The following is a 13,220-nucleotide window of genomic DNA, read 5'->3' on the forward strand; positions in this document are numbered from 1 at the left end:
GGCGACTCATACGGTTAAGGGCATCAAGACCGTTGTAACGTTTATCCTCCTGTGAGCTTGAAGCAATCATGACCAGTATTGTATTCAACATAAGGAGTGTCTAAGATCATCCCGTGACAGAAGTTGAGTTATGAAGAAGTCAGTAAACTTTATCTAGATTGTGTCTAGGATAAGTGCGTGAGCACTTCTTGTAATCTTCATTCTATAGTGAATTTGTTTTGGATTGAGGAGTCCTGTGAATTTTCCCCAGAGGTGGGGTTTTACCACGTAAAATAAATATATGCTTGTTCCTTTACTTTAAGCTATGCACATTTCAGGATTGATAAGCCATATCAATCCTGCTTTGTAAGTCTAATTTTGTTTATTGTTAATAATCTCGAATTCAACTATTCACACCCCTTCTCCCCCCCCCCCCCCCCCCCCCCCTCCCCCCTCCCTGGGCATTTTTAGTCATCCTATAGTTAATAGTTAATTTCAAAATTGATATGATTTACAAAGTATTTGAATATCTACAACAAATTCAAGTTGGGCATGGTTCAGATTAATGCATTTTTAGGGTTTGTTATGCCTGCAAACTATTATATGGGTGGCTTCACAGAGGTTCTCATTAGTTTTTGTTAAGATATGATGTTTCTCTGTAATTTTTTTATTTTTTATAAATTGTGGTTGTATTTCTCTCCACTCTACTACTCTGATAGGTTTAATGTCATGTGGCTATACATGTGGATGGATTATGTGGATGGATTATGCCAACATCCTCAATGGACAGGTAGACCCTAATGATCCATTTTCAACATTTGGTTACATGCCTGCTACTCAAAATGAAGGTGACAATGAAGTGCCTCAAGTGACTGTTTTAATTGGATCAACCACCACGAAACAACAAAGAGCTAAGAATTTTGTTGTTGAAGAAGATATGCTTCTTGTGTCTACATGGCTCAATGTTAGCTTAGATAGAGTGCATGGCAATGAGCAAAAGAGTTCAGAGTACTGGATGGCAGAGAAGAAGTTTACTTATGAACGCACTTCCTTTTCTGTGGATACATGGCCAAGATTAAAGGGAGGTCTCAAAGTGGTGTGAGTTAACAAGACAGGGTAATATTCTGGGCAAAATTACTAATTTACAAACTGTTTCATGATTTGTGTTTTTACAAACCGATTGATTGATTATTAAAATACTGTTTAGATCTTACAAGCAAAAGAAATGTATCAACAACTCATGGGATTTGCATTGCGTATGAGAATTATTAGTATCTATTGAAGGATCAACCTAGATGGATTACTGAAACTTGCTTTCCATAAAAAGGCAAGCCCTGTATCTTCTTCTCCTTCCTTTCCATAAGCAGTCAGTTTTGACAGGACCCGCCTCAGATTCTCCCTCGGAATTCGTGATGAACCGTGCTTCACGACTGACAACTAACCTATGATGGACCCATTTACCAAAAAATTCCTTTAACCCCAATTTAAAGGGATAAATAAGTCGACTTCTGCCGAAATTTCGGCAGAATCTCCCCTAAAAAATAGACTTTTCCCAAATTTTTCTGCCTATAAAAAACAACATAGTAAATAGTCCCAACAGCCAGCACACACAACACACCACAAATAAACTATTTGAATGGGCTTAACGTCCTCTACCCAAAGTCAAACGAGTAAACAGAGCAACTAAGGAATTAGTTTACAACCCGAGGAAAAAAAAAGAGTAGAGAAAAATAAGGGAAAATTCCTACAGGAGCGGACAGCCGAAACCAAATTCCCAAATTCTCAATATTCCAACATATCCAATCCCATATACATACACATCCGGATAATAACGGCGTCCATAACTCAATACCCAAATATTTATACGTATAAAAATATTAAACTCACAAAAGCATAAATTCCGTAACAAAATCCCATAATCCCATCAAGACCCAAAATAATTCAAATAATAAACGAAACTTGTTCCCACATGCAATTCCCATAAAATACTATATTCCACAATTAAAACAACAATGTACTATCATAAACTAACCCAATATTATCCAATCCAACCCAATATTATCCAATCCAAAATCACCATAGTCCGAAACCTAAATCCATATACTTAAATAATAAAAAATAATAACCCTTAGAAATCCCATATCCTCATTAACCCAAATTAAATCAATTATCAATCAAAACATATTTATGCAAGCAATTCCATAATTGAAAAACGAAGAACACTAACAAACAAATGTCCACTCACAATAAGTCCACGTTGCTCAACCCTGATAGGGCTCTTCCTCTGGAGTACGCGAAGCAGGATTACCTAGTTCGACGATTTTGGCTGCTGAATCGCTGAAAATTGCACGAACAGTTTCGACGATGAAACCGAATTTTGTTGATTTACAATCCAAACTCGCGAACAATCTTGGAGTTTCGAAGGTGGAAAATGGATGTAAAAACGCCACCTGAAGTTGAGTATAGCGTGGAGGAGGGAGGGAGGGAGAGAGAGACAGAGAGACAGAGACAGAGACAGAGATTAGGATTGTGCCACTACACTTCTGTTGACCACAACTTCTTCGTTAAAATTCCGATTTGAGCCCACTACGTGTCTACGAACTCGTGAGAGCGAGCTCTATGCAATGGTGATACTCAAATCCCCAAAATCCTTTTGGATCAAAAAGTGACTAAAATGACCCTACCTCCAAGGACAAAATTGTAAATTCACAAATAGAAATAAATTGAATAGAATGATTAAATTGGGTCGAGGTGTATAGAAAGACTAGAAGGTAAAATGGCTGCAAAGAAATTGGCAAGACAGGGAAAGTGTAAAAATATAATGGATGACAATGTAGAGTCTGCAATAGATGTTCAAATGGAAATCCAAGAATTAAGAAAGCAAAAACAAGAACATGTGCGTAGACAAGATGATCAATTCCAATTGATGTATGCTGCAAAGCAAGAGCAACTTACTATTAGGTGTAAAGAAGTTCCAATTCAATGTCGACGTGAGGTTTCTAGAATAATGGCAATGAAAACTACTAACATGCTACTAATGCAAGCAGAATACATTACAGGCCTTCAAAATGACATCTGGGCAAAAAAATCGGGTAATAGTTGTTTGGGCCAAAATTTTGCACATCAGCCCATTTTTGTTGAGAGGCCCATGAACCAAACATTTGGGCTTTCATCTACAGGAATCATAAGGAAAAAGCCAAGACACTGGAAAAGCCTAGACCTTTTTGAACAAATTACAAACATAGCCATGATCTAAAAAGAATAAAATACCATTATTGGCAATTAAAAAACTGATATACACAGTTTTCGATAAAAGCCCAGCTTCTGAGAAAATCTCACCACTTGGTCCCTATCCTAAGAAGGCAAACATAACAGATCTTTTTCTCAAAGAAACCCCTGCGTGACTTCCTAACTTTGAAAAGTCAAAATTATCAACTATCATAGAGGAGTTGATAGGGAGTTAATGAACGTAGGTCTTATAGGAGGACTTCTCCATTTTTTGCAGCCAAAGGAAGAAGATCAAAAGCCCTTTTTATATACAAAGAAACTTTGCACCAAAGCAGGTGGCCTTTCCAAGAGATAAGCATACTACGTTTTCAAGAGATAAGTAGGGAGCAAGAGAGTTGTTCAACAGGAAAAGCAAACTGACCATCATGGCAGATTGTGTTCTTTTTCTTTACAAAGAACAAAGGGAACAAAGAAGAGTTGGTTATTAATAAGGAAAGACCTCCATGAAAGCTGATTGTTGATGACCATTCGCTACCAAAATAGGAGCTTCCTTCTTTTATGACATTGAAAAAGAAAAAGATCTTTTTTTAAGATTTGCCACCCATTATTTAAAATTAAAAAAAAATACCCCCACTCCAGCATTTCCTATAAATATGAAAAGAGGTGAACAGATCAAGGGACAGCAAAAAAAAATCAATCAAGACAAAAACTCTCAAAGTCATACTGACAAAAATCAAAAAGATCAATTGATCTCAAGAAACCTTCAGACACTGAAGCAACCAAAAAGCTCTTTGATCCACAAGAAACAAATAAGCTAGAATTCAAATTTCTAGTTTCAATTCAGTTCAAAGAAACAGTTTTACTATTCATTACGAATTTGGTTCAGCATAAAGCCAAATCAAGCAGAGTCCGGGTTTTTACAAATATGAAAACCTCAACAAATTTACAGAAAGCCTTGGTCAAGCAGAACAAGCACCATAGCGCAACTCTAGCTCAGTGACCATCAATCCAGCCACTTCTGTCCTCTTTAGACTAGAGAGGCCTCAGTTTTGCCCGTTCAGCAAGGCTTCCATGGCTCAAAATAAAATGAAGCTCTGCCTAAACAGTTTGTCTTCTTTTCATTTATTCTGGCCAGAACTACCAATTTTGTACTATGAAAAATTGTGAAGTTCTCACCAGTCTTAGTCAAGAAAAGAACTTAGTTAAGAGATATTCCTCACCCAAATTCACAATTGTTTGTTTAAGAATTAGTAACTTGGTGCGCAAGTTATCTATTTTTTAGAAGTCTGCTAGGGTTTTAAACTACTAGTAGTAGCACGCTCATGCACAAAAGAAAGTTGACTTGTTGACTGCCAATGGTGTCAAGCCAATGAGGAACTTTACCCTACCATCACATGATTAAAATCGAAACGGGGGAACAATTTGGCACGCCCAGTGCGACTTCTCAGTATACGTGCTCCTAGGAGATATCCCTTGATGTATGAATATTGGAAGCACTAGCGAGAATCCATGCCTTCCCATGGAAAGAAATCAAGCAGCTCTTCAGCAAGGACATGAATTAGAGGAGAGTGACGCTAGGCATTCAGCCCATGGCGGCACCAGAAGCAGACATTCCAGATCTGGTTCTAGGAGGATGAACCAGATACAGGATGCTATACTCCGACAAGAGGTTGCAGCACAAAGGAGCCAGGATACCCGAAATAATATGACAGCCATGATGCAGTGGCAAGTTAACAGGCAGTTCAGGAAGGACTGTAAGGCTGCTATTGCAAGAATCCCAACCCCAAATGTTGTGGTTTAGCAGCTAGACCTGATTTTTGGACCTCCACTAGGATTGGCATGGCCATACCAAGAGAATCCTCTCATCGCACAGATAGCTGGAGTACCAGAATAGGGAGAAATCCAGGCTGGACAAAGAAGAGGAGCCCTTCCCATCCAAGGACATGAAGCCCCAATTCCTCCAGAAAGCCCTGCACCAGTTCAGGTCCCCCCAGAACCAGCTAGAACCTCCACCTATTCCATGACCAGTGCTCCCACGTGATTAGCTAGAGTACTTCTGCCTGAGCAACCTGCCGTGTTGCCCTACAGACCTAGATGGATGTACCCCAATCTATTTCCTCCACTAGCAAAAGGCAGAAGAGGCAGATGGGGAATCAACCCTTTTGCCAATAATGACAGGAATAGGTTGGGGGCAAACTGGAGAAATCGTCTAGATTTCGAAGAGGAAGTCATGCCTAGACCACACAGAATGGAACAGAGGGATGAACACAATCAGCCAGAACTAGGTTTGAACCTACACCCTATCAACGCCTTAAATGACGCGAGAGCACTACAAAGAATGATCAAAGAGATGATGGAGCCTAAAGCCAGAAAAGGAGAAAGGCCCGCCTACAGAAAGCCATATCCAGCTTATATTGATCAGATGCCATTATCCCCAGGATTTAAGGTACCAAACTTCGCTTTGTTCAACGGAGAAGACACCCATGCGTTATCAGTTCAACATATAGGCAGATTCTCTATCCAGTGCATAACCGTAGAGAATAATCCTCTGCTAAAGCTCATGCTTTTTGGAAATTCTCTCTCTGGACAAGCCTTTACTTGGTACCCTAACCTACCAGCCAACTCCATTCAAACATGGGAACAGATGGAAAATGCTTTCCATGATAACTATTTCAGAATTCAGCAAGAAGTCACCATCAGTGACCTTGCTGCCCATAAGCAGAGAGAAGATGAGCCTACCCAAGACTTCATAACCAAGTTCAGAAAGCTCAAAATGAAATGTCAGATCCCTATGGAAGAAAGGCACTTCATTCAGATGGCTCAAATTGCCCTCAAGATTTCTCTAAGGAAGAGATTTGATGGCCTGCTATTTGGAGATCTGGCAGAATTGGCATACAAGACTTCTAAATATGAGGAGTTTCTCAGGGAAGAACAACAAATGAGAAATTCCTCAAAAGGAGCATATTACAAGATGCCATCTTCTTCAGTACATTTGGCTGAAGTTAAGACAGAAAAAGGTACAGAAAGCTTAGAAGAGAGGGAAGTTGCAGTGGCAGAAATGGCGAAATTAACATATCATATCAGCTGCAAGGCTCTAACAAAACCACCAAAGGATCAGAAGCCACCACCATTTACAAGGGGATTTGTTCCAAACAAACCAGCAGAGAACAAGGTCTATTCTTTCGATTTAACCAAGGTTGACACTTTGTTTGATGGGATGCTTTTCCAAAAGGCAATAGAGACACCTCACAGGTTGCCCAAGCTAGAGGAACTCAAGGGAAGACAGTATTGCAGATGGCACAACTCTTGGAACCACTCCACCAAGAGTTGTGTTGTTTTCAGAGACGTAACACAAGAAGGAATAACGGGAGGAAGGCTAAAACTAGCTGGGAAGCCTCCCACATTAACCACCTACCCGTTTCCCCAATCTCAAGTTAACATGGTCAACTTAGATTGGCCAGAACAACAGAAAGGCAAGCGGGTAGCAGAAGTCAGCCCCAACATAAACAGAATAGTTAGAAAGGAGGCAAATCAGAAATGAAAGGCAACTATCTCTGCTAGGGTAGTTCTGTGCAACAGGTGCAAATGCGAAGGTGAGTTGGAGATAACTCTAGATGAACAAAGACAACCTACAACTAGTGTTTTTGATAGAATTGGAGCGTCATACTGCTAGAGCTCGGTCTCGGCCCTATTCAGAAACACAACCAGACAGAGGAACTATCAAAGGCCTGCCCAGTGCATCAGAAAGGTGACTGAGCAGCCAAAGAAGGAAATACAAATTAAAATGCCGGAAATGATAAGCCATTGGCAACTATCATAGAAGGTAGATGGTATTCCGTTGAAAAAAGTGGCTGGCCTACTTTGGAGCTAACCAGAACACAGAAGAGGAGAATCCAGAGGCAATACTGCACCTTTCTCAAGAATAAGGATAACACACAAATGGGTCCAGATGTCAGTTCTGCCATAAATGAGAAGAAGCCAGAAGCAGGTTTTCAAGCCAAACAAGCAACATACCAACCATAGGAGCTGACAAAAACAAAAGTTTCAAATACGTCCCCTATCCACCAGCCTCCTTCCTTGGAAGAACAGCTGGAATCTTCACAATCACAAGATCAATCTGGATCTATTCCGAAAGAAGAGCAAGAAGATTGGACTGAAGAATACAAAGAAGAACAGTTAGATTATGAACCATCTGCAAATGATCAGACTGGATTCCCTGGAGACAGCCGATCAGGAAGATTGGACAGAGGAATATGGAGAAGAACAGATGGAATACAACGGGGAACTAGATGATAAAACCCAGGCTTTCGGTGCAGAACTAGAAAGCCTGTTAGAAGGTGATTTAGGTATCAATATGGTGTTTATCCTGCCAGAAGAGTTTAGAGCAGCATAAGGGCAAGAAAGCGCCATGGAAGGAGACGTGTTTTCCCAAGAAACTTTTGACTACAAGTTGGCAGAAGTGGAAGAAGGACCAGAACAGCAAAGGCATGCTGTCAAGATATACGGAACTACCATGAAATTAGCTGCAGAACAGCTGTGCTTTTCCAAACCTACTAAGGAAATGGCCAATAATCTCAGGCATTTGTTCATCATTGCAAACTTTGGGGGCGTTCCTATCCCTAAAGTGATGGTAGATGGAGGCGCAACCATCAACCTTCTACCTCAAAGGTTGTTGGTCAAAATGGGCAGAATAGAGAAGGATTTAATCCCAACACACTTAACGGTCACCAATTTCGCTAGGGGCATCATCAAGACTCATGGAATACTAGACGTAGACATCATAGTAGGAACAAAAAGCTGAAGATTGCCTTTTTTCAGGTTGACACCACTTCTACCACTTACAATGCACTGCTTGGCAGAGACTGGATCCATTAGAGTCTGTGTGTTCCTTCCACCCTACACCAACAGTTGGCCCTCTGGCATGAAGAGGGATTCATGGAAATAGTAGAGGCCGACCCATGACCGTTTCTACCATCTGCATTATGCTATGAGGCCAGGTATTATCATGATGACCTTGGCCCTTTTACTTTCTTCGGAGTTAACCAGAACGGCCGCCCCCATGGTGTCCCGGCCCAGAGACTCATTGAAGAAGGTCTGGCTAGTTCTCTTGAGGACTGGAATAGGCCTTGCATTCTCAACCTCCAGAGTTCTGATGTTTAGTTCAACCAGCAAGAAAGGGATCGAGCTGCAACAATCCGATACATTAGCATGGCAGAATTCATGCATGAGAGTATAGAAGTGCAGGAAGGAGATTTGCAAGAGGAAGAATTGGAATTTGCACCAGCAGCACTGGATGACTCCCTGCCAGAAGTAGAGAATCCTTTGCAATAAATAAACCTAGGAACATAAGAGGATCCTAGACCTACTTTCATCAGCACATTACTAAAAGAGCCATTGAAGGATGAAATCGTTGCACTTCTGCATGATTTCAAAGACTGTTTCGCATGGACTACCATGAAATGCCTGGACTGGATAGAGGATTGGTGGAGCACAAACTGCTAATAAAAGAAGGATACCTACCAGTCAAGCAGGCCATAAGAAGGATGTCCCTGGAGACAGAACTGAAAGTTAAAGAGGAAATAGAAAGACTGGTTAAAGTAGGTTTTATCAGGCCAGCCATTTATGCTGATTGGTTGTCCAATATTGTGCCAGTTCTTAAAAGGAAAACATGGGCAGTGAGGATCTGTATGGACTACAGAAATCTGAATGAAGCATCTCCCAAAGACGAGTACTCTAAGCCTATGGCAGGCATGCTAGTAGATGGAGCTGCTCATAACCAAATGTAATCATTCATGGATGGCAATGCAACATACAATCAGATAATAGTGGTAGAAGAAGACGTCCACAAGACAGCCTTCATATGTCTAGGGCATATAGGCGCTTTTGAATACACTGTAATGCCTTTTGGTTTGAGAAATGCAGGCGCCACTTATCAAAGAGCAATGAATTCTTCTTTTCATGACATGATAGGCCGTTCTCTAGAAGTATACATAGATGATGTGGTGATTAAATCTCCAGAAAAAGGAGATCATGTGTCAAATTTAAAGAAGGCACACCTAAGAATGAGACAACACAAGTTGAAAATGAATCCTAAGAAGTGCGTCTTTGGAGTTCAAGCTGGTAATTTCTTAGGTTTCTTGGTCCACGAAAGAGGATTAGAAATTAACAAGAACAAAGCAAAATCTATCATGGAAGCTTTGCCACCTCGAAACAAGAAAGAACTGCAAAGTCTCCTAGGGAATATCAACTTTCTAAGAAGATTCATATCCAATTCTGCAGGAAAAATCCAGCCTTTCTCCTCCTTGTTAAGATTAAAGCAAGAACAGGCATTTAAATGAGAAAAACTGAACTAGCAGGCTTTTGAGGAAATCAAGCACCACCTCTCAAAGCCGCCAGTTTTGTCTCAACCAAAGACAGGCAAACCACTGAAATTATATGTTTCTGCATCAGAAGTATCCATTGGGAGTCTTTTAGTTCAAGATAACAAAGAAGGAAAGGAACAAGTAGTCTACTACCTAAGCAGAACTTTGACAGAGGTAAAAAGGAAATATTCTATAATCGAAAGGCTTTGTTTGGCTTTATACTTTACTGCTATAAATCTTAGACATTATGTGCTACCCTTTACCATCTACATCATTGCCAGAACAGATTTAATCAAGTATATGCTGACAAGACCAATGTTGAGGGGGAGAATTGGTAAATGGACTTTGGCCCTGTCAGAATTTTCCTTTAGATATGTTCCTCAGAAGTCCATCTATGGACATAGCCAATGCAGATCTGCTGACCAGAGCTCACACTTGTCTCAATAATCCAATTTATTCAGTTCATCTCACCCCTGGATGACAGGACCTGACCCAAATTTCACTTTGGAATTCGAATCGAACCCTGTGCGTGATTGACACCTGGTAGGTGCCAAGCACATATGACTTAATTGCCCTTCTAGTTAAAATTTAATCTTATTACAAGTTTGACTTCTGCCGAATATTCGGTAGAGCCTTCCCTGTAATTTGATCATTTCCCAAAATTTTCACCCATTAAACATATGAAAACAAACAACCTAGCAACCAGTATGCAAATATTTACAAACAATAGTAAAGTTTGGGTCCAAGGGCAATATCAAAGCATCTATACAGATCAATTTACAAGGAAAGGAACAACTTGTGAACCAAGAACCCTATATCAAACTGAGGAAGTGCAGGTTGCGAAACTACCCTGTGGTGGCTCACGAATGCACGCTACAGCCTGGGGGCACAAAACATTGAAAATGTGAGTGGACCAAAAAAAAAGTCCGAAAAATACATAAGAACATACTAACCCCACTGTAAAAACAGTTATGCAAAACTAAATCATTCTCTTCATTATATTCGTATTGAAATCAATGCATTCTTATATTTATACATATATATATATATATTTATGCCAATCATACCCATGGTCAACATTAATCTCTTAAAAGCATTGAAATCAATTTAAAACTACCACCTAGGTGTACCCCTTTATTCCCATCAATTCCTGATATCCGTCAATTCCTTATATGCCGTCAATTCATCGTATCACCATTTGTGACACGCCCTCATAGGTCTTGGTGACACAAGGTCATCCCAAGCTGCAACCCTCGCAGGATTCAGGGGACATTAGTCAGCCTGATCTGCATTCCTAGCCCAGCACGAGTCCGGGTACCACTAGGACTCATTGGGCAATTGTCAAGCATGCTGACTAAACCGAAGGCATCAAATTTATCTGAAGGCAACTTAAATACTGAAGGCAACATATTTGTACTTAAGGTGGCATAAGAAAATACAAAATTCTGAAAGATCTGATGAATAATTGAATTTCTATTAAACCTATAACTCTACTGCCATTTATCTGATATTTAACTAGAATTTCATTTTCCTATATCCTTAAAGGATATCCTACTTGGCAGCATATAAATTAGAATATTTAAAAGCACATATCGAATTATGGAAGCACAAATCTTTGAATAATACTTATTCAAGAATTGAGTTGCATAAATCATTTGTAAAACAAAGAGTCCACTCACTGTTGGTCCGAGCTAGCTGGACGTTTCGAAGGTCCCTCCTGCAGGTCTGCTTGTGCCCGTGTGCCTGTTTCAATAGTGATAATATTTTATTAATATAATTACTCAACATAATATTGAATTAAAAACCCTAACCCCTGGTTCCTAGAAGTGTATGCATCAAATTAAAGTTGTTCTTATGCCCACATTAACATTCCTTCCATTTGGAAAACTTTAAAAGTGTATCGGGACTCCAAAAAGCGACAAAGTCCCAAAAGTCAACTTGGGACCCCTTGGGGTCGACGACCTCAAAATTCTGTTCCGGAAGTTCATAGAGGTCCCAATATACCTAGGACATGTGTGCCGTGACTTTGGTCTCGATTAGAAGATCAGATTGATCACAATCGAACGGTTCCTATAACCTTAACCTTAGGCTTGGCTTTTTCGGAGTATCCGGGACACCGATTCACGATCCGTCAACGATCCTGGAATTATCTACATCAACATATCTGAAAATGATTACAATCCAACGGCTCAAATGTATTGAATCCGAAAATCGCACAATATGCGAGATCCGTTCGGGGTTCAAATGTTGTTCGAATTGAGATCCGCGAATTCCTACGTGCTCGTGACAACACGAGGATCATTCTAGGACTGAATGTGGTCCCCACCAGGCTGCCCAGGCGCTGCCATACGCGTCGGTGCCCAAAGCAATAACACTTCGCCGAAAAATCTGAAAACTACGACTGAAGACTTCCCACCTAAGGTGTAACACCCTATTCGGAGCCACTTTTGTTCTTGGACCTACCCCGAAAAGTGGCTGAAAGTGGCTGAAATTACGATCTCAAAACCAGCTGAAACCTAATCGAAAATCAAGGTATCTACGCTACCAATTGATGAAAACCTACCCAACCATCAGCTAAAGCGTGAAAAATAGCTAGAAATCCATACCTCACTCATCCAATTTGGTGGCCGGATGATGGAGATTAACGGCCGTGAATTTTCAAACGAAAACCGGTGGTTTTCAGGCAAGATCACGGTGGCAGCAGACGTTGGGGTGGGCTGAGGTTGACAACGTGGGCTTGGCCAGTCGTTTGGCTCCGATCTTACGGCTTGGGGTGGTCGGTGGCGAAGGGTTCAACTTGAGCAAAATTTCGGGTGGGAGGCGTTCCGTGCAACATGAGAGAGAGAGAGAAATGAGGGTTTAAAATTTCTGGTTGCAAAAATTACCATTTTGCCCCTCAAAAAAATTTAACCGTATTTTCTTTATTACAACTTCGATTCGAGCCCACCACGTGTTTCCAGACTCATTTCGTCACGCTCTACGCAACGGTGCAAATGGAATTGTCAAATTCTTTCGTGATGACAAAGTCAACTTTTCTTTAATAATTATTCTAGGGGCAAAATTGTCCTTTCCTCTTAATAATTTAATAGTTAAATATTAATTAAGGTTTGGGTTATTACACTGGAAGCTGTACTTTAATAGATTTAGAACCGATTAGCCTCTGGAGCAGGAATTGTTTTAGAAGATCCACTAGGAATCAGACAATGTTATTCATTCCAGCTAGACTTCCAGTGCACCAACAACAGAGCAGAATACGAGGCTTTGATCATACGTCTTGAAATGTTGATAGAACTAGGAGTTCAGTCTGTGGAAATTTTGGGAGATTCCATGCTCGTAATAAAACAAATTGCTGGAGAATACAAGTGTTTGAGTCCCTCCTTAGCTATCTATTTAGTGGCAGCCAAAAATCTCCTAGCAAAATTCAGGGAGACCACTTGGGAACATATTCTTAGGGAAGAAAACCTTGCAATAGGAGTATAGATGCCCGAAGACTGTGTACAGAGGATCATCAAGGTAGGAAAGAAAAGTCGGCCATCTGTTCTAACTAGAGGGATGGAGATAGATGTCAATTCTGCCATGATAAGTGAGGAGGACTGGAGATTGCCCCTGATTAATTATCTACAATATCCAGCCCTCCCATCTAAGAAAAGG

At 40.5% G+C, this 13,220-nt stretch overlaps 1 protein-coding gene across 1 annotated transcript; it reads left to right on the plus strand.

Moving 5' to 3' along the window:
- Positions 5,306–6,748, plus strand: LOC109949659. The gene has a single exon (XM_020565751.1). It carries the CDS (start codon positions 5,306–5,308, stop codon positions 6,746–6,748), a length of 1,443 nt encoding a protein of 480 aa, XP_020421340.1.

The sequence above is a fragment of the Prunus persica genome, chromosome G6 (genome assembly GCF_000346465.2).
Source record: "Prunus persica cultivar Lovell chromosome G6, Prunus_persica_NCBIv2, whole genome shotgun sequence".
Classification (NCBI taxonomy): Eukaryota; Viridiplantae; Streptophyta; class Magnoliopsida; order Rosales; family Rosaceae; genus Prunus; species Prunus persica.